The 20,804-nt window shown below is 42.1% G+C and overlaps 1 protein-coding gene across 6 annotated transcripts in view; it reads left to right on the top strand.

Moving 5' to 3' along the window:
* The window catches only part of ADAMTSL1 (ADAMTS like 1), a 529,495-nt gene that overhangs the window by 171,012 nt on the left and 337,679 nt on the right, over positions 1 to 20,804 (top strand). For 5 of the 6 annotated variants that reach the window (XR_011020540.1, XR_011020539.1, XM_068234383.1 and 2 more), the window contains exons 6-7: positions 14,234 to 14,308; positions 18,817 to 18,974. Coding sequence is in view for 4 of the 6 variants with exons in the window: in XM_068234383.1 (XP_068090484.1) it covers positions 14,234 to 14,308; positions 18,817 to 18,974 (233 nt within the window). In the remaining 2 variants the exon portion in view is untranslated. The remainder of the gene's footprint in view (positions 1 to 14,233; positions 14,309 to 18,816; positions 18,975 to 20,804) is intronic. The other variant, XM_068234385.1, reaches the window with a different exon arrangement.

Raw genomic sequence — 20,804 nt, forward strand, 5'->3', positions numbered from 1 at the left:
AGTGTGAGGGAGTGGTGCGGTAGAGTCTGCGGTTGTGTTTGGGCAGCGTGTGGTTGAGTGGTGTGACTGTGAGGCAATGTTGTGGGAGAGTTTGAGGCAGTGTTGGTTGAGAGTGTGAGGGAGTGGTGTTGGAGAGTGTGAGGGAGTGTTGGGGGAGAGTTTGATGGAGTGGTGTGAGATAATGGGGGAGAGTGTGAGGGAGTGGTGGGGGAGAGTGTGAGGGAGTGGAAGAGTGTGAGGGAGTGGTGGTGGAGAGTGGGAGTGTGAGTGAGTGGTGGTGGAGAGTGTGAGGGAGTGGTGTGGGAGAGTGTGAGGGAGTGGTGGGTTACAGTGGTAGGCAGTGGTGAGGGATAGTGTCAGTGAGTGTCGGGTGTTAGTGTGAGGGAGTGTTGGTGGAGAGTGTGATGGAGTGTTGGGTGTGAGGGAGTGTTGTTGGAGACGGTGATAGATTTAAGTGTGTACAGTGTGATGGAGTGTTGGGAAGAGTGTGAGGGAGTGGTGATGGATTGTTGTTGGATAGGAGAGTGTGAGGGTGTTGTCGGTGAAAGTGTCTTAGTGTCGTGGGGGAGATGAGAGTGTGAGGTTGTTTTGGTGTGGTTGAGAGTGTCAGGGTGTTGTTTGTAAAATGTGTATGTAATAAATAAGTAATAGTTTTTAAGCATTAAATTATCACCCCAAATCTTTTTAAAAGTTTTAAGTTTAAAAATTACAGACTGTGAAATTTTTACAAACATATGTAAAATGCAATATTTTACAAACACACATGTAATGAATTTCAAATCTAATTATATATTTAAAATAATTTTGCCGTAAGATATCACCCAAAAAAAACATCATCGAAAATGTGCTCAATGCTACAAAAACATCTAATAAAAATTTTTGTTTTGGTAAGTAACACATACATGAGAGAGTGGGAGAGAGAGTAAGAAAGAGAGAGAAAGGAAGAGGAGGGAGAGAGGGAGTGAGAGAGATGGCGAGAGAGAAGGGGAGAGAGAGTGAGAAAAGGAGAGAGAGAGATAGAGAGATAAGTAGAGAGAGAGAGAAAAAATGAGATAGAGAGGGGGAGAAGGAGAGAGACAGAGGGAGTGAGAGAAGGGGGTTTGGAGAGAGAAAAAAAGAGAAAAGGGGAGATAGAGAGAGATGTAGAGGGAGAGAAGGAGAGAGAGAAGGAAAGAGAGAAAGAATTAGAGCGGGTTGAGAGAGAGAGAGAGTGGGAGAAGGAGAGAGAGACAGAGAGAGTGAGAGAATGGTGGGAGGAGAGAAAAAGAGAAAGAAAAGGGGAGAGAGAGAAGGAGAGAGAAGGAGAGAGGGGTGAGAGAGGGAGAAGGAGAGAGAGACAGTCTCCCCCACCACCCCCTCACACTCTCCCACACCACCCCCTCACTCTCTCCACCACCACTCCCTGACAGTCTCCCACACCACTCCATCACAGTCTTGCCACACCACTCCCTCACACTCTCACCCACCACTCCCTCACACTCTCCACCACCACTCCCTCACGCTCTCCACCACCACTCCCTCACACTCTCCACCACCACTCCCTCACACTCTCACCCACCACTCCCTCACACTCTCCACCACCACTCCCTCACACTCTCCACCACCACTCCCTCACACTCTCACCCACCACTCCCTCACACTCTCCACCACCACTCCCTCACACTCTCCACCACCACTCCCTTCCCTCACAGTCTCCACCACCACTCCCTCACACTCTCCACCACCACTCCCTCACACTCTCACCCACCACTCCCTCACACTCTCCACCACCACTCCCTCACACTCTCCACCACCACTCCCTTCCCTCACACTCTCACCCACCACTCCCTCACACTCTCCACCACCACTCCCTCACACTCTCCACCACCACTCCCTTCCCTCACAGTCTCCACCACCACTCCCTCACACTCTCCACCACCACTCCCTCACACTCTCACCCACCACTCCCTCACACTCTCCACCACCACTCCCTCACACTCTCCACCACCACTCCCTCACACTCTCACCCACCACTCCCTCACACTCTCCACCACCACTCCCTCACACTCTCCACCACCACTCCCTCACACTCTCCACCACCACTCCCTTCCCTCACAGTCTCCACCACTACTCCCTCACACTCTCCACCACCACTCCCTCACAGTCTCCACCACCACTCCCTTCCCTCACAGTCTCCACCACCACTCCCTTCCCTCACAGTCTCCACCACCACTCCCTCACATTCTCCACCACCACTCCCTCACACTCTCCACCACCACTCCCTCACACTCTCACCCACCACTCCCTCACACTCTCCACCACCACTCCCTCACACTCTCCACCACCACTCCCTTCCCTCACAGTCTCCACCACCACTCCCTCACACTCTCCACCACCACTCCCTCACACTCTCCACCACCACTCCCTTCCCTCACAGTCTCCACCACCACTCCCTTCCCTCACAGTCTCCACCACCACTCCCTCACACTCTCCACCACCACTCCCTCACACTCTCACCCACCACTCCCTCACACTCTCCACCACCACTCCCTCACACTCTCACCCACCACTCCCTCACACTCTCCACCACCACTCCCTCACACTCTCCACCACCACTCCCTCACACTCTCCACCACCACTCCCTTCCCTCACAGTCTCCACCACTACTCCCTCACACTCTCCACCACCACTCCCTCACAGTCTCCACCACCACTCCCTTCCCTCACAGTCTCCACCACCACTCCCTCACACTCTCCACCACCACTCCCTCACACTCTCACCCACCACTCCCTCACACTCTCCACCACCACTCCCTCACACTCTCCACCACCACTCCCTTCCCTCACAGTCTCCACCACCACTCCCTCACACTCTCCACCACCACTCCCTCACACTCTCACCCACCACTCCCTCACACTCTCCACCACCACTCCCTCACACTCTCCACCACCACTCCCTACTCTCCCCCACCACAACCTCACACTCTCCCCCACCACTCTAAATATTTATGGTTTTGAACTTCAACAACAGACAAAAATGAATCAGCCTAACAAATGCAATTACTACAAAAAAAAAATATATCACAAAAAAGATATTACAAATTTACAATCGAATATAGTAGTAACGCATCATTAATAACAAGGGGCATAATAAGAAAATGTATAAATAATAACCACTAGATGGCGCTCGAGACACTAGGCTTCAGCAAACTAGTAAAATAAACTAAACATCCACAAAGTATGCAGTGAAGAGATAGAGTAGCGGTAAGTACGCAGATTACTGATATGTGGGTTGTGGGTTCAATTCCACTTAAGTTTTAAATTTTTTTAAATTATAAAATGTATTGCATTTTATTACTTCGTGAAAGCAATCTTTAAATTTGTCATTATTGCTAGAAAAAAACACAAAATTTCGGAGATGAATACATTACTACTTCATGACGAAGAAGTGGTGAGACTGCGTGAGTGGCAATACCCGTGTGCCTGCGTGAGCAAAGAGTACAGAAGAACAGGGCACTAATTAGGGTAATACATTGTAAAATAAGGTTTTTGAAAAATACATTACATTTCGTCATATGTGTAAGTGGGACAGCAACAAGTGAACTAAAAATAACATTTAAAAAAAATTTAAAACGGTAAAAATCGTTTTAACAACTTGATCATTGAAGTTTAAAACGAGAAACAACGTTCTATGAACGTTCACTTTGCTCTTCTCCGCGGCGCCAGAAAGTTTCTCTTCAAAACGGTAAATATCGTTTACCGTTGTTTTCAATGAGCGCCAGAAAGTTACATAGCCGCTGTGCGCCATTTTTTCCTGCTCCCAGAGAAAAGGTGAATATATAGTTTACATACTCTACGTATGCATAATCTGAACAGTGGGGCTATAGCATATATGGTAACCAAAGTGTAATGTCAACAAAAAAGTATAATGTACAACAAAAATTAAAGACATATGGATTGTGTAACTTAACATAGGACGCAGGCCAGTTACAGCTAAATCTTTAGTGTTTTCATATGCAATCCTGATTTGTAAATTTACTGCATAGGTCAAAGTATTAATCATTAACAGACGTTCAGTTCAGGCATTCTTGGATAGATTTTGAAAGTTTACTCCGGTCAATTTTTTTTATCACACAAGTTAGGATTTATTTTGCATGGTGTTTTTGTTCACACTTTTGTATCATAATATATATGAAGTTCTTTTTATGGAAAGACATTGCATTAAATGTTGAATTGGTTTGTAACAACATTTTTTTTCTCATTAGTTATTGTTTCAGAGGACATATATTACTAAGTAAGGTGTTCAAATAAAATAATTGGTTACAATATTCTATACTAGCCACTAGATTAAACCATCTATTGATGGGACAAGATAAGATAACGAAGGGGGTGTGTTCTATTTAACAAGTTCAATAACAATTTGGCAGTGTGACTCTACAAAAGTGTAACACCCTTTGCTCCAAGTGTTGGGTCATCCAAGCATCCAAAATGAGACAGATCTAAATAAATGGACCTCTCTCTGTTATCCTAAAATCAACACCTAGGCCCCATTCACACCTAAAACCGCGAAACGCCGGCGATTACTGCTGGCGTTTTGCGGGAGTGATTTTTTTTCCGCGATTAACATGGAAAAATCTGTGGACACTGCAGCGTTTTGGGAGCGATCGCGATTAGCGGTGCTATGCATGCTGATCGCAAATTGCCGGCTGCAGTGAGAACACGCGCGATTCCCAGTAAAGTTTGAATAAGCCCTAAATGCTGGATTTTTGGTATGTTTTAGTGCCCTATACTTTCCTAGTGGTTTTGGGTCACTCCGAGCTGCGTAGGTACTCCGTTGAACATAATGAAAACCCTTAGAATCCTTATAAGGAGATGGGCTAGTCCAAAACCTGTCAGTTGTGTCTGATATCTACAACCTACTGTAAGTGATGACAACAGGAGGAAATTAATTAATAGCACATTTTACTTGGGGAGAAATGTACTTTTTATTTGTGTTTTCAAGTATTTTAAATTTTACAATGTTATGTGATAGTGGTACTTTAACTAAGTGGTTGCTGAAAATAACTTAATCCTTAGGTGAAATACAGTGATTTTTATTTTTTTAACCAGCATAAAATTTGAATTTGACAGATAAAACAGTCTATGTCCACTTTAAGTGTATGAGCAGTCTCTAGCACACTGCTTAATAAATAAATAATAGGGTAATTTGGTATCTCTTGGACACTTTTTGTGAAAGCTAGGCCAACACTTACTATATAGGGAGGTAATGGACTAAGGCCTGGTCCTGTGATATAAACAGAGTGACAGTAGGATGTTTTCCTGCATTAGCACATCACTGCAAAGTTTTGCCAGGAAGAAGTCTTTACTCTTAGACAATGTTTGTTTAAATATTGCAACGCTTATCATTCATCATTTTAATGCAAACAAAGTGGCTGGACGCTAAGCCCATCTAACTGCATAAAATCTAATTTGTCGTTTATGGGATTCAGTTTGTTAAAACATTCCTGAGCATTCAGATGCCAGACGTGTGATAGGAACTGTAAACTGTTTCAATACTTCGACTATAAACAAAGCATGTGTATAAATGGTATACATTAGCAAGTCCTTTCAACTAATTATTTTTAAACAAACACTGCACTGAAAACTATATTTCTAATGATACCACAAAGTGATGGTGCTGCTAAGTGTTTTTAGATTGTGTTTTTAGGAGGCATAGTAGAATAACAGCTAGTAGCCATTCATGTGGGCCCCATGGGCTGAAAGTGGGTTTTTAAAGACCCTCAAGATATAAAATGCATGCTTGCTAACTTATGATCTGATTTGAATACAGTTTCCAGTAGTTACGACTGTGATATGAAGGCAACCAAATCAAGGCAATTCTCCATTTTTTCAACACTCAACAAACATGAATTTGACTTTTCTTAGTTTATTTTAGAGAGTATGTACTTCTATTGTCTGATCAGAAGCACATCATTCTTCCATTGCCGCATGTTTTAACTCCGCTGCACTGGAGGACAGTAGGGGTAGAAAGACTAGTTTTTGGTTGCTCTGGCACCACCACTGTAAATGGAAGAATATCTCCAAATAAATTACAGCAAAGTCCCCATTATCCGGCACCCATGGGGATTGGCTGATGCCGGATAAGTGTGCTTTCTGGTTGCTTGACACTGAATGTTAAAAATAGGCCTAGTTAATACAGTACAATCCCTGACTCTCTATACATACCATGAACTCTGTCTTGAATGTTAAAATACAGTAATTGAAAGTATATTAACCTTGCGAGGGCCATGGAATCCAGTCTTTAAGCACAGCAGACCCTACAAATAGCCTAAGAAGTTGGCCTTCATCACTGTGAGTATTGCCAAAGATTTGTTATGGGCAGTTGAGACTTCTAATTAATTGAGTTCTGGATAACTAGGACTCTGCCGTAGTAGGCACTCCATTTACTAGGTATAACATACAATCACCTTGCAGCTGGGGGCAATAGCAGTGTAAGATGAAGGTGTGATGAAGTGGCAGCTGGAGGTGTGAAGATGATGTTAATGGAGCTGTGTTGGGGATTTTGTAGAAGTGTATTGAAAGAGGGAATTGAGCTGTGGTGAGCGGTGTCTTTTGTGTAAATATGTTAAATGTGGGGAGAAAGATGAAGATTAAATTCATAAATGGTGGGCATTTCACCACATACAAAAATGATGGATGGAAACCAAAGGCAATCAATTGATTGCAGGTTGACACTCTCACCAGCTATTGCAATATTTGGTCAGAGATCTCAGCGGGATAGCTCAAAAATAAAGGTGATCAGAGATAGGTACTTTGGAGGCTCAGTGTTTAGTAGCAAAAAAGATTGGAAAATACTAACTGTATCTCATTTGGCAACTAGATAAGTTGCATGTGGGCCTTCTTGAGGATCTAGAGGGACAATTTAATACTGTACTGGCCCTCAGTAAGAAAGGGAACTGAATGCCCTAAAGTAAATCTGTTATGTCTTTAATAGCATCTTATACTGAGGGAGAAGGGGATAGGATTGGGATGTTTCTGGCCAACCTGTGTTGTCTGTATGTTTGGTGGAAGATTGTATTGTGTATTCATGTTTGCTATTTGCTTTACAATTACTGTAGATAAAGCTGACTTTAGTACTACTATCAGTACAATGATGCGACCATTTACCCAATCAAAGAGCGTTCCAATGAAGCTTGTTTAATTTGGATTGGGTTACAGAGTGGTAGTGTCTTTTTATTTTGCATTGTTCTACATTAAGTGTGTGTGTGTGTGTGTGTGTGTGTGTGTGTGTGTGTGTGTGTGTGCGTGCGTGCGCAGGCGTGTGTGTGCGTGCGTGCGTGCGCAGGCGTGTGTTCAATGTACAAAGTGTCATCATTCTCTTATCAAAAAGTTGAGGTATGCATTCAGCAGAGGAAGCCTGACTGGTTCCAATTATCAACTACTCCACCTTTACTACAATTTTACTTGCACTTGTCTTTATCGGTCTTCTCCTATTCTTATATCAAGTAAAGCTTGCAGAAGGTCGCAAGTTCATGGTCCTCCTTTATTGGTATTTGGGGGATCATATTATTTGAATTCTACCTCAGTAAATGTAGGAGTTTGGGAGTGAGGTTTCTGACCACCAACATTACTGGCAATGGTGTGAGCAGTGTGTATGGGTCATCATGGCAAAAGGCTCTGAAGCTCCATGTGCTCATGAATAGAATCTTTTCTTACTGGAATGTTTTGGATTGGATCCCATAGATATGATCATTATCTCTGCACTAAATATAACATCCTTACTCCCTGCATAGACAGAGAAACCTTTTAAGCATTTTTTTTTCATTTGCTGTTCAGGCTTGGCTTCATGTAACACCGGAAGGACTGAATGGACTGCTTCATTTTCACATTGCGTCTAATGTAAACCTTGTGAACAGATACTTTTAATGTTTTCCTAATTTAAGACAAATGCAGGAACCAGAGGAAAGTGTAAAATGGGGAATGCCGTACTTGGAAACTAATATGCAATCTGCACGGTTCTTAGACTGAAGAAATCTTTAGGGAACGCTGTAAATAAAAGCACATATAAATTTTAATCTCAGCAAGCAAGAGTATTGCTTATTTCAAGACTCTTGACCTTTCGGTGTCAGAGTGTTTTCTTAAAGGATGCTTTTAATTATGTGATTTTCCTATGTGATCACAATATATCTGTACATGTCAGCAAAGATGGAAAGAAAAAAAGAAAGACATGTTTAGGCCCAAACCACATCCTTGTTCGTGTGAGCTGAGAGGGATGTGGGTTTTGGATGACAAGAGAAAGACTCTGTATGAGGCTGCAATGCATTTGAGACCTGTTTCAGAATATGTAGATGCTCACACTGGTGTATTTGCTAGACATTGTTGTAGGTCAGGTTTACCTCTTGTGAAAATGTTGTGGATGCCGAGGAGGCAGATTCTCTCAAGAGCTTAGATGTTAAGTAAGTAGGACCTTGCATCCATGATTCATAATCAGTGGCTCTCATTCTCTGCACATTACATATTGTCTTTTTTTTTCTTTCAAATGGGAGGTTGAAGGCAGGCATTCCGCCACTTGTCAGCTCCTCCTGTGCATCATCCATCACATTGAGTCACATCTGTGCTTGGCGAGGCAGCACTCAGATGTGATTTGATACAATCTTCTGCTGCAGGGCAACTCCTATTCTGGTTCTAAAAGTAACATTTGGGAACTTACCTCACTCTCCATCCTGGTCCCTGTCTCTTGTGAATATGCATAGTTGCTTAGTTGCATATTTTTTTCCCATCAGAGAGCAGCCTTCCAGTCTGTTTAAAGATAGCCATACATCTATTGACTTGGCGGCCAATTATTATCGAATTGGATGAAATCGGTGCCGCCAAGAGCATGCCCGATCGACAATGCAACCAATTTTGAGCCAAAATTGGTTGCATGTATCCAACGGACACGGACACAAGGTGTCGGGCTGCCGTGGCCAAATGGGTGCACAGCCGGAACAGCAATCGATATCAGGACGAGGGATGAACACAATGAAGCCCCCGGCGCTGTCCCCCCAATGTAAAATGCTTTCCCCCCCCCCCCCAGTGCAATATACTTTACCAGTCTGTGTCCGCTGCTGGCTCCGGGCTATATCCGCAATCTGCATACAAGTGCCCCATGTGGTTGCCAGCATAACATGGACACGTGTGTGACGTCACACGCGTCCAATTATACACTGGCAACCCCGTGGGGCACATGTATGTGGATTGCAGACAGAGCCTGGAGCCAGCCACGGACAGGTAAAGTATACTGCACCAGGGGGGGAGATTTTACATTGAGTGAGGCAATGGATGTGTTGTTACAAGACCGATTCCTGAGAGATATTAAGCTGAAATTCAATCTGGAATCGGTCTGCAGTGTATGGGCAGCCGACAGATTTCTCTCTAATCAGATTAGATCAGAAAGAGATCTGTCTCTTGGTCGATCTGCCCATATATTGTCAGATGTATGGGCACCTTATTTCCTGTCTCCTATCATCATGCTACTCACTATTTGTGGTGTTGGTGAGGGCACAGACCATGTTTATCATAGGTAATCAGAAGACAAATTAACTGCTTAATGTACAGAACAGGAAAGAAACTGATGTTTTTTTATTCAGACCCATATAGTGAAGAATGAGTTACATTTGCTTTTTACCAGCTAATTGTTTTACTGTCTTCTGATGGCTAAGCAACAGGTCTTAACATAGATTACAACATAGAGGAATACAGAGTGAGAGGAATGTTGAGGTCTAGCACTCCACTTTGGCTACTGAGGGATTCATTGTTTAGAGAGATAAAAAAATCATTTGTAGAAAATAATTATAGACTCCAAAAATGCAGCTTCTTTTCACCCCTATTCCTGTATTCCTTCGCATGGACAGTTCCCGAATGCTTTTGATGCATATAATGCATCATGGTAATTTTGTAATTTTAAATAACTCTGTATTCCTAATGAAAAAAAAAATGTCAGTCCCCCACTTAGAAAATGACTCGGGGTGTAATGTCCAGAGATACAAAGTTGTCTTCATGTACAAAATATACGGTACTGTTTTTTTATTGAAGATATTTGTTGTTAAATGTTACAGTATTCTTTAAACCTGTATAAGTAATTTAAAACACTTTAAAAGCAAATTGAAGACAACCAATAAACATTGTTTATACTATATGTTCAAGAGTGACCTGAATGAAAATCATTTATCTATGTTTCACCATGTTTAACACAGGACTCAACTTATAAACAGGTTCTATTACGGGAGATTGTTTGTAAGAATATGTTTGTAAGTAGGGTACTGCCTGTATACTGAAATTCTGCCAGTTTTGATTCAGACTTCATTAAAATGCCATTAAATTCTAATAGTTCACCTTTAAATGGGACAGACAACAATTAAAACTCAACAAAGACTCTAAATAAATTATAGACATTGGCCTCAATTCACTAAGCTTATCTCATGTCTTTAATAACGTTTCTAGAGTTATCACCATGGTAATGAGGCATGTAGTATTCAGGAAACATTTTACCTCAGGCAAACCTAAATTTAACTCTTCTGTCTTTAAGTTAACTCTTCAATCCTTAAAATAACTCCAGAATTCTAAAGTTAAAGCAGAACTGAAAAGGCTTGGTGTTTAACAGTTTCACAGCATCAGAACTTTGTTTTTCTTACCAAAGCATCATTTTTAGCTGTATTTTTAGCTAAGCTCCACCCATCAAAGAAAACTGCCTGGTGTAACGATTGTGGAATTCTCTCCGTGGTCAGCGCACAGGATGTGCGCTGACACTGCGGAAATCCTCCACAAGCGGATAATTTGAGAGAACCCAGCAAAAGGTGCAACGCACCTGTAGAGGGAAATTCCTGTCGGCAGATGGAGCTGTGGAGTGCAGAGGAACAGATCCTTTGCCCTGCCACAGACGCCAGACAGGAATTGTACGAAGGGAAGAAACGCAGGGCAAGATAGCCCTGAAAGAGAGAGAGCAAAGCGACAGAGGGTATGTGTGTCCACCAATCTAGTCACCACCCTGCGACGATGAACACACAACCATGAAGATCAGGTGAGAAGGCAATCGCAGGAGATGGCGATTGCTAACAGCGACACAAGACAGAATAAGCACAGAGGAGGAATGTATGTGTGTGCACCAATCTAGTCGCCAACCTGCGACGGTGGACACACAACAGAGGAAACCGAGTGAGAACGCAATCGCCTGAGAAGCGATTGTGAATGAGAATGAGCAAAGGGACAGATTGTATGTGTGTGCACCAATCTAGTCGCCAACCCGCGACGGTGCATACACAACAGCAGATATGAAGTAGGAACGCAATCGCGAGCGATTGCCAGAGGTGACACAAGGCTACAGCAAGGCAGAGCACGAGAGTACCAAAGGCACAGCAAATCATACAATGAGAAGATAAGGAAAATAACAAACGCTAACTAAACGCAAACACCGCACTCATTCGCAACAGCGAACACGTTTTCAGTGCGGTCTCCGCGTGTAAAGCACAACAGAGACAAGCACGCCTAACTAACCAACACAAGACAGACGCTTGCTATACGGTTGCCTTACCGCAGGCACCAGCAGGCGTAGACAGACAGACATACAAACGAACAACAGGAATGAGTCACACAGGAACCACTGCTCTTACTGTCAGAGCCAGTGCGAACCAAGTACGAGAAAGATCCAATGCTCTTCCGTCAGAGCAGTGTGATCCAAGCACACAACAGACAGAAGGAGTAACCAGAAGCGACCGTAGCTAAGGTAAGCTCCAAGATACAGACCACAAGAATCCACCGCCTCTAACGCTAGGGCGAGTGCGATCCGGACAGACAGACAACTATTTCCTGTCGACTGCCGTCAGCGACAGGACAATCGCAAGACAGAAGGAGTTACCGGTAGCAACCGCTGCTCCGGCCTACACTCCCAGACAGAACAAGGCAAACAGATAATACAGTCCTGACTGCACCTAACAAGGATGCCTAGCGCAGTCCCAAGAATAACTCTAAGCTAATCTTAAACAATCCAACAGCGAAGGCTGACACTCCAGGAGTGTGTTAACAAACCGTTATGACCAGCGAAGCCTTCTGGTCAGCAGAAGCCTTATATAGTGCCAGCCCACAAAGGAGGCAGCTGGGCAATTTGCATGTATGCAAATCCCTCAGCAAAGCAACTCTGCAGGTTGCAATATGAAGCCAGGTCTCTTCTCCAGAGACCTGCATCTCTCAGACATAAGGAATGGTCAAACAGCTGGCTGCCTGTGCAGCCAGCTGAGCGGATCATCACACCTGGGCTTTTTTTCCCCTTATGCTGTGCAAAGCATGATGGAATTTCCTATGTTGTTATTCACATTGCCTAGCAAGTGGGAGGGGTGATCAGCACACAGGACAGTTGGAACTGTGTCTCATGCTCCCTGTCACCTCCTTTCAACCAAAAAGATGGCTGCCCTCATGAAATCAAACATTTGCCTGTTCTTTTAAAACAGGGTGGGTAAGAGATTATATTACCTATCTATTTTAATTAACATAACTAATTTAACTTAATGACAGTATGTTTGTTTAGGCTGAAGTTCCTCTTTAACTACAGAGGAGGTAACAACTACAGAGGAGGTAACTCAAGGAATGAAGGGATAAGATAACCCTCTCACTGTGTGGTGGCAAGTTTACTCTTGCCTTATAGGCCTCAATTCACTAAGATCATCCTGGAGATAAAGCAAGAGAAAACTTACCTCCAGACAGTGAGAGAGTTATCTTATCGCTTCATTCCTTAAAGGGGAACTTCAGCCTAAACAAACATGCTGTCATTAAGTTACATTAGTTATGTTAATTAAAATAGATATGCAATATAATCTCTTACCCATCCTGTTTTAAAAGAACAGGTAAATGTTTGTGATTTCATGGGGGCAGCCATCTTTCTCATGGGGGTAGCCGTCTTTTTGGCTGAAAGGAGGTGACAGGGAGCATGAGACACAGTTCCAACTGTTCTGTGTCCTGATCACCCCTCCCAGCTGTGCGCGCTAGGCTTCAAATCTCAAGTTCAAAATAAAAATAAAATTGCACCAAAACAGTAGAAGGAGAGCAACAACATCAGAAATCCCATCATGCTTTGCACAGCATCAGAGGAAAAATGTCCGGGCAGTTTTCTTCTGTGCAGCTAAAAATGAGGCTAGGGTAAGAAAAACAAAGTTCTGATGCTGTGAAATGGTTAAAGAAACACCAAGCCTTTTCAGTGCTGCTGAGTCGATTTTTAGTCTGGAGGTTCACTTTAAAGTGAACCTCCGGACTAAAAATCGACTCAGCAGCACTGAAAAGGCTTGGTGTTTCTTTAACCGTTTCACAGCATCAGAACTTTGTTCCTCTTATACTCTCATTTTTAGCTGCACAGAAGAAAACTGCCCGGGCTTTTTTCCCCTGATGCTGTGCAAAAGCATGATAGGATTTCTGATGTTGATGTTCTTGTTCTGCTGTTTTGGTGCAATTTTTTTTTTTTTTTTACATTTTGAATTTGACATTTGAAGCCTAGCGTGTTCAGCTGGGAGGGGTAATCAGGACACAGGACAGTTGGAACTGTGTCTCCTGCTCCTTGTCACCTCCTTTCAACCAAAAAGATGGCTGCCCCCATGACAAAGATGGTAGCCCCCATGAATCACAAACATTTACCTGTTCTTTTAAAACAGGGTGGGTAAGAGATTATATTACCTATCTATTCTAATTAACATAACTAACTTGATGACAGTATGTTTGTTTAGGCTGAAGTTCCCCTTTAAGATACCTCCTCTGTAGTTATTTTCACATGCAGCTAATTAATAGCCTGTCTTTAACTTTAGAATTCTGGAGTTATTTTAAGGATTGAAGAGTTAAAGAGGAACTCCAGTGAAAATAATGTAATAAAAAAAGTGCTCCCTTTTTACAATAATTATGTATAAATGATTTAGTCAGTGTTTGCTCATTGTAAAATCTTTCCTCTCCCTGATTTACATTCTGACATTTATTACATGGTGACATTTTTACTGTTGGCAGGTGATGTAGCTGCTGCTTGCTATTTTGGCAGTTGGAAACAGCTGTAAACAGCTATTTCCCACAATGCAACAAGGTTCACAGACAGGAAACTGCCAGGAGTACCATGGTCCTCAGAGTTTCTTGTGGGAGGAGTTTCACCACAACATCAGTTTTTTGTTGCTATCAAACATTGTCAAACACAATATTAATCCAGAGTGTTAATAATAACACATTTCTGTTATTTTTGTGTTTTTTCGTAGTGGATGATACGGTGGTTGTGATACCGTACGGCAGTAGGCATATACGCCTGGTGCTTAAAGGACCCGATCATTTATGTAAGTAAACAGAAATGTTTTCAAGTAACTTAACTCCTTTATCCAGAATTTTGTAATTAACTTTCATATGTCATATATACCTGCATATTTTTTCATATATCTTCATTTCTTCTTTTTTATAATGCTTTATTAGCATTACCAACCACAGATTACTATTACCAGTGTAATTTTTCTGACAATTCACAAACCAGAGAAGCACCTTGTTATTCTGTAAAAAAAAAAAAAAAAAAAAGGAAAAGTGAAGGGATAACGTTTGTGGCAAATGGGCGATCTGCTGTGACTTACAAGCCGATCATGGTCTAATGCAACCTGGGGTAATACTAGTCACTAATCAGTCACTTTTGGAACAATTTTCCTAGAGATTGAACAATATACTGCTCTGTCACAAGCAATACCATAGATGTTAATTGAAGGCCATGGGTCATTAGTTGTTTTTTGCTAGTGACAGCTTATTGCTTATTCGATGTGCCATTGGCATTAAGCTAGGCACACAGGTTACATTTTTTGTTGTCCGAGATGATAGTTTACACTTGTCTCTGTAAAAATGTGAAGTTCTTCAGTTTTGTGATGACATTATTAGTGTTTTGCTATGTTGGTTCAGGCTCAACCAACTGCTGTTGCACTTCTTATGTAGTGGGACACCACCTCCTGCTCACCCTCTCTTCTCACCTCTCATCTCCTCCCCTTTCCATAAAACAAAAGAGGCTGAGCAAGTGTGTCTGTACCGTGCTCATTCCTAATCTGTCAACCAAAACAATTGTTTTAGCTGGCCATAATTGAGCATTAGCATGTAGCTTTAGTTACCAAAACCAGATCTAAGTAATAGATCAAATGCAGAAAAATAGTAACAGTGTTTCATTAGGTGATACCCTTGAAGGGTGAAGCCGCAGGGCATACTGGATGTTGCTTAGTAATGTTAGACTTTATCTAACCGTCTAGCAAATACACTGACATCCTTACACCAATGATCTCTTCTAATTACCCAATAAGACAAATTAACTTTTCAAGCATGAACTAAAACAAAAAATAGTAGTGAGTCACCAGATGTTCTTACCTTATTAATACTGCTGGAAATGATTATGTAATTAGAACTATGGACACAAGCTTCTATTCACTCTCCAAACCACAATGCACATTTCTTAAAGGTAAAACTGTTAAATACAGGAGAGGGAAAAAAAATTCCAGATGAACCAAGACTTGAAAGGGCGAAAAACTTCTTTTCCAAACAATTGATGCAAGTGTTACCTTTTCTGCCAAATTTCAAGTAGGAAGGAAATGACTTGTAGAAACAGGAAATTCTAAGCCTCGGGGGAAAGCAAGGCACGCCATATGGAAGTAAGCCCTGTACGGCACATCATTAGAGTGCTGGTAGGTGACAATATTTTGCAGAAAATTATTCTCTGTTTAGTTTTTTCTTTTTTACATAATCACTTGCAGAAAAAAAAAGCTTTACAGTAGGAAGAAACGAAACGTCAGAAACCAAGCAAGCTGCCCTACTGAACAGAATCATAAAATGACCAAATGACAACAGGGAAGGAAGGTGGCGACTGGTAATTTTCTCCCCAAGAAGGAAACCTGAGAATGGTGTATCTGCTAATGACAGCTGTTTATGTGTCTATTCACATTTGGCAATCAAAACAGAACATTTTAGAGGGATTAGCACCTTGTAATCACTTCTTTCTGTTAGATAACTGCAAGGAAAAGCTCTGGGTTCATGGAGACTGCCTGTATAACAAATAACACTATGTTGGTAACCAGACCCTGAGGCTGAACATGCAGGGCTGTGGAAGGGAACAGATTCATAATTATGTCCGAAACAAGGTGGTTGTAAAGAAAAGAAGGAAAGGAAACAATACATCAAGGAAGAAGTCATCATTATTTCCTTATAGTGATTTTACTGGATTTTCTAAATTTATTGAATGTAGCTCCATTTTTTCTTTACTGTTTTAGTTTGTAAACTATTACAGTCAAGCTTTATAATGTTTTGCCTACTGGTTTGCAGTATTGAGCAAAAATGTCGATAATCTTTTCTTCTTTCATTAATTTTCACAAAAATAATGTAAAACTCGACTTTCGAGCAAAAATGCCTTTGAAAATAATTTTGTTATAAGTTTGTGATTTTTTTGCATTTTCTGTGAATTTTTCACTAAATTAAATGGTTTCCACACTTTTTACAAAATGAGAATGGTTACTTAGCTGAATGCAGTCCTTTTGGTATTGAATAAAACAAAGCAAATTATGGAGGTCCTTGTGCTCTGATCTCCTGGAGGGCATCTGTGTGAAGATCTAAGTTGATGTAATTTGGGAGATAAAATGGCCGCGGAGCTGCCAACCTTTTTATGAACTTTGGCCTGGAGGGGCTATCTCCTCTAAAAAATGGGTGTTCCTACCCCCTGCAGAGCAAAGTTGTAAAGACTTTCCTGCATGCAGAAATGACACAATTTATTAATTAAAAATTAACCGCCAGGGAGGTTAATCAAAATATACCAGATATCGACATATTAACCTGTGTGGTCAGTGAATGCTGAATAACTCGGTTTCCATAGCAGCCTTTGCCATTTTCTTCTCGATTGGCCTACCATGAATCGGAGGGCAGATTTAGAACCTGCAGGTCATGCTTAACCTCCCTGGCGGTAAGCCCGAGCTGAGCTCGGGCTATGCCGCGCAGGGGGAGATCTCAGCCCCTGGTGGGGCGATTTTCATACTGTAAATTGCTGTGCGCGCAGCCAGCACTTTGCTAGCCGCGCGCACAGCTTGATCGCCGCCACTCTGCGGCGATCGGCCGCACGTAGCGGCGAAAGAGGGCCCCCCCCCCGCCAGAGCCCTGCGCTGCCCGGACCAATGAGTTCCGGGCAGCGCTATGGGCTGGATCGGAGGTGTCTGACGTCAGGACGTCGGCTGACGTCCATGACGTCATCCCGGTCGTCGCCATGGCGACAGGAGAAGCCAAACAGGGGAACGCGTCATATACGCGTTCCCCTGTTTGCTATAGATGCCGGCGACGATCGCACTAGAGGGACACATGCGCCCTCTAGTGGTGTTTCATGTAGCTACCACTCTGGTAGCTTTACATGAAACAAAAAAAAAAAAGTTTTTTTGCCAATTCGGCAAAAAAAATTAACCGCCAGAGAGGTTAATCAAAAGATACCAGATATCGACATATTAACCTGTGTGGTCAGTGAATTATTCAAACTCGGTTTCCATAGTAGCCAAAATGCTATAAGTTTAACGAGTTATCCTGATTTTTAGAAACCAGCTAATATGTTTGTTTTCCGTCTGTGATAATTCCTTCTCTAGATATTAATAACTGAGGTTTTCCATTGTTCTAATTCAAAATTGTAGAGGGAACTTAGAGAGAGATTGTTATCTGATGCTGCTGGCTTGCAAGATCACCATTTGCCAGTAACATCTCCATGTGAAGAGCTACGTGTGAAATGTTTCCATTCAGAATAGGTGATGGACAAAGAAAAAAGAAACGTGTCTGTATGTTTTAACTGAAAAATGCACTCCGCTGCACTGGACAATACGAGATCGTTCGCAATTGCGCACGTCATTTGTATCGTTCATGACACCCAGGCTAGATGTTTTTCACAGACATGTGTAGTTTACATTCACATGTCATGCTTGCTATAGCTCATAAGCCACTAACCTTAAACTACAAAGTACCAGGGAGTCTATAATTCCTGACCTACCTTAACGACTGATTGACTGTTCAGAGAAATATAGGATTAAGTGAGAAGTGAATGAAAGGATGAAGAAGAGCATTAGTGCAGTATAGCTGTGAATGGTGAGAATGGGGTTAGTGTTTAATGTCTGTGCAGAGAAAAAAGGGTAAACTAAGGATTTAAGCTGGATGCACAATTCAGATTTACCTTGGCTGAGACGATCTTTCCTGATCATTTCAGCTGAACATCTAAAGTGTGAATAGATGTCCGACTTCATCACAGAGGCTTCAAAGGAAATTCAAACAGCAGGGTGCCACTCACTGCTTGTTTGATCCTCTGATCTGTCATTGGATGAAGGCGTGGCAATTAGACTATACTGTTCACTGCACATTGAATGACTTCTGAATCCAAGAATCTAATTGCCTTACTTTAGAAATGACCTAATATTTTATTATGTAATTCCTGTGATGTGCAGAGTGAAATGTCTGACATATATGAATGTCTCAGATTTCCCTAAAAGAGGGAGCCTGTCCCCACTGGAACCTGCCATTTGCTTAGCGAATATCTTTCTGACTGGCTCTGCATTGGTTGGCCCGTTGACAAAAATGCTTATTACATTTAATAGCACAAAGATCGGTAAGAAAAAAAAACTTGTTTCTGTTGTCTGTGATCAGTTCAGATAAGAGATTATATTCAATTGGTGGTTTTATTTTATTTTAGTATGTTAGCTTGAAAGTTATTAATCAGCAAGACAATTTTTACGGCAGTTGCACTTAACCGATTGAAATATTACTATTACGATAGTTACTCTCTATAAGCTCACAGTATGTAATACACTTACAGACCTGGAAACGAAAACATTACAAGGGGTAAAAGGTGAAAACAGCCTCAGCAACACTGGCTCTTTTCTTGTGGACAACACTACCGTTGACTTCCAGAGATTTCCTGATAAAGAAATCCTCAGGATTGCTGGTCCTCTTTCTGCAGATTTCTCTGTCAAGGTAAGCCAAATGTGCATAATCTTATGGGCTTGGGTCCAGATACAAATAGTCATACAAGAGAGCCAGTTCCATCCCATGGAACAAACAGCATTTGGTTTCCATTCAGTTTTCCCTTAGCTGGATTCATGCTGGAAACTTCAGTGCAGCGCATACTGGTTTACACCTGTGCAGAGATTATGTAATACAGTTTATAACTTGGCTTTCCCTCACTTGTCTAGTGTTACTCTACTTTCACGTGTATGTGTTGGGGGAGGGGGGGGGGTTCTGTACTTTAACAAAAATTATGAATCAGCAATTTGGATTTTTGGAGTCAAGTTCTATAATGTAGGCTGTGTGTGGCCATTGCTTAAATGTTACATTTAATAATCTGGGATACCACAATTTACCAGACAGAGAAGGTTATCCAATCTAAAATGTGGACAGGGTTGAGGTGATAGTGCCAATTGTGATGGGACTAGTTAATCAGGTGGCCATGTATCAGTATATGCATGTTGCAGATGGGGGTGCACCCCTTAGCTTTCCCTACTCCCCCAATGCCAGATATTTACATTACAAACTGATAACCTTTTCATAACGGCAAGAGAAAGGCTGTTCCCAACCCCTCTTAGCTTCTCTGCTCTGGAAATGAGGGAGTGACATCAGTGGTTATGTTAATAAGCTGACTCCACCATATGATACTTTGCAACATCTACCCATGTGGTATATATACGAGAATGGGTTGAGTAGTGGCATTTACCACCAAGTAACACCAAGATAACTGTACTCACATTTGTATGCACAGTAATACATCTTATATACTCAAATAACTCAAGTATAAATCTGGTTCCCCATTTTTAAACAGGTGAAAATGGTTGACTCAACTAACAAACCAGCGTTGGCAACTATTCATGACACTTCTTTGGGACACAAAAAGGGATTCTGTTCCAAGGACAAATAGTCACCAAAGGAACACTAGCTGACCCCTCTATTTTGTTTGCAAGCATGGCTATACTGTACTGACAGGTCACTTAATTCACTCAGTGAGGGTTATGCTATAGTCTGACTGGGGAGAAAATTGCATACAGTACCTGAATGTTAAACTCTTTCAAGCAAAAAAATAAGAACAGGAACACAGATCAGGTATCTGTTTGCTTGGCACGCTACTTACATATGTTTATCCCATTATGTAACATGTTACCTCAGGTACACTTTAAAGCTCATCTACATTTTATATTAAAAATGTATATAGCAGGACTAGTGCTGAATGGTTCAGCACTTCCCTACAATGCTCATTGATCTCCACTGCTGGTTTTCCTTATTTTGTTAGAATGCAGCCTGCCCTCTTTCAAGCCCCCATCACTGACTTTGGAGCTAGGACTCAATCACCACTGCCTAGTTTTAGTGATTCTGGCTCCCACAAGCTAATGCTAATTAGTGTTAAATGGTTTAAACTCCTAACATTAACCTGAGGGAGCTAGAACTGCCAAAACTAAGCAGTTGAGATGCTAATTCCTAGGGAAGAGGCTGTGTAACCACTATCTATGAAAAAGAGTGGGGCAGGGAGCAAATAGAGAGTGCTGTTGAACTAGTTGGCATTAGCCCCAATATCCCACAGTGTATTTCTTAATTTAGGGTTAAGGTGGGCTTTAAGTCAATTGGTTACAGCTTATACACACATTTTCTACTTCGGTTGTCCAAAATGTTTGTTCATAATCATCTTGGGTGCCTTTTCATGTTGTGTACAGGAACAATTGCATACTAGGGGGTGTGGTAGGTGCCTACCCCACCAGCACAGAGGGTAACACCAAGCCCCAGGCTTAGGGAGAGTAAGACTATGTAAATAGTTTTTTT

This window comes from Hyperolius riggenbachi, chromosome 1 (genome assembly GCF_040937935.1).
Source record: "Hyperolius riggenbachi isolate aHypRig1 chromosome 1, aHypRig1.pri, whole genome shotgun sequence".
Lineage (NCBI taxonomy): Eukaryota > Metazoa > Chordata > Amphibia > Anura > Hyperoliidae > Hyperolius > Hyperolius riggenbachi.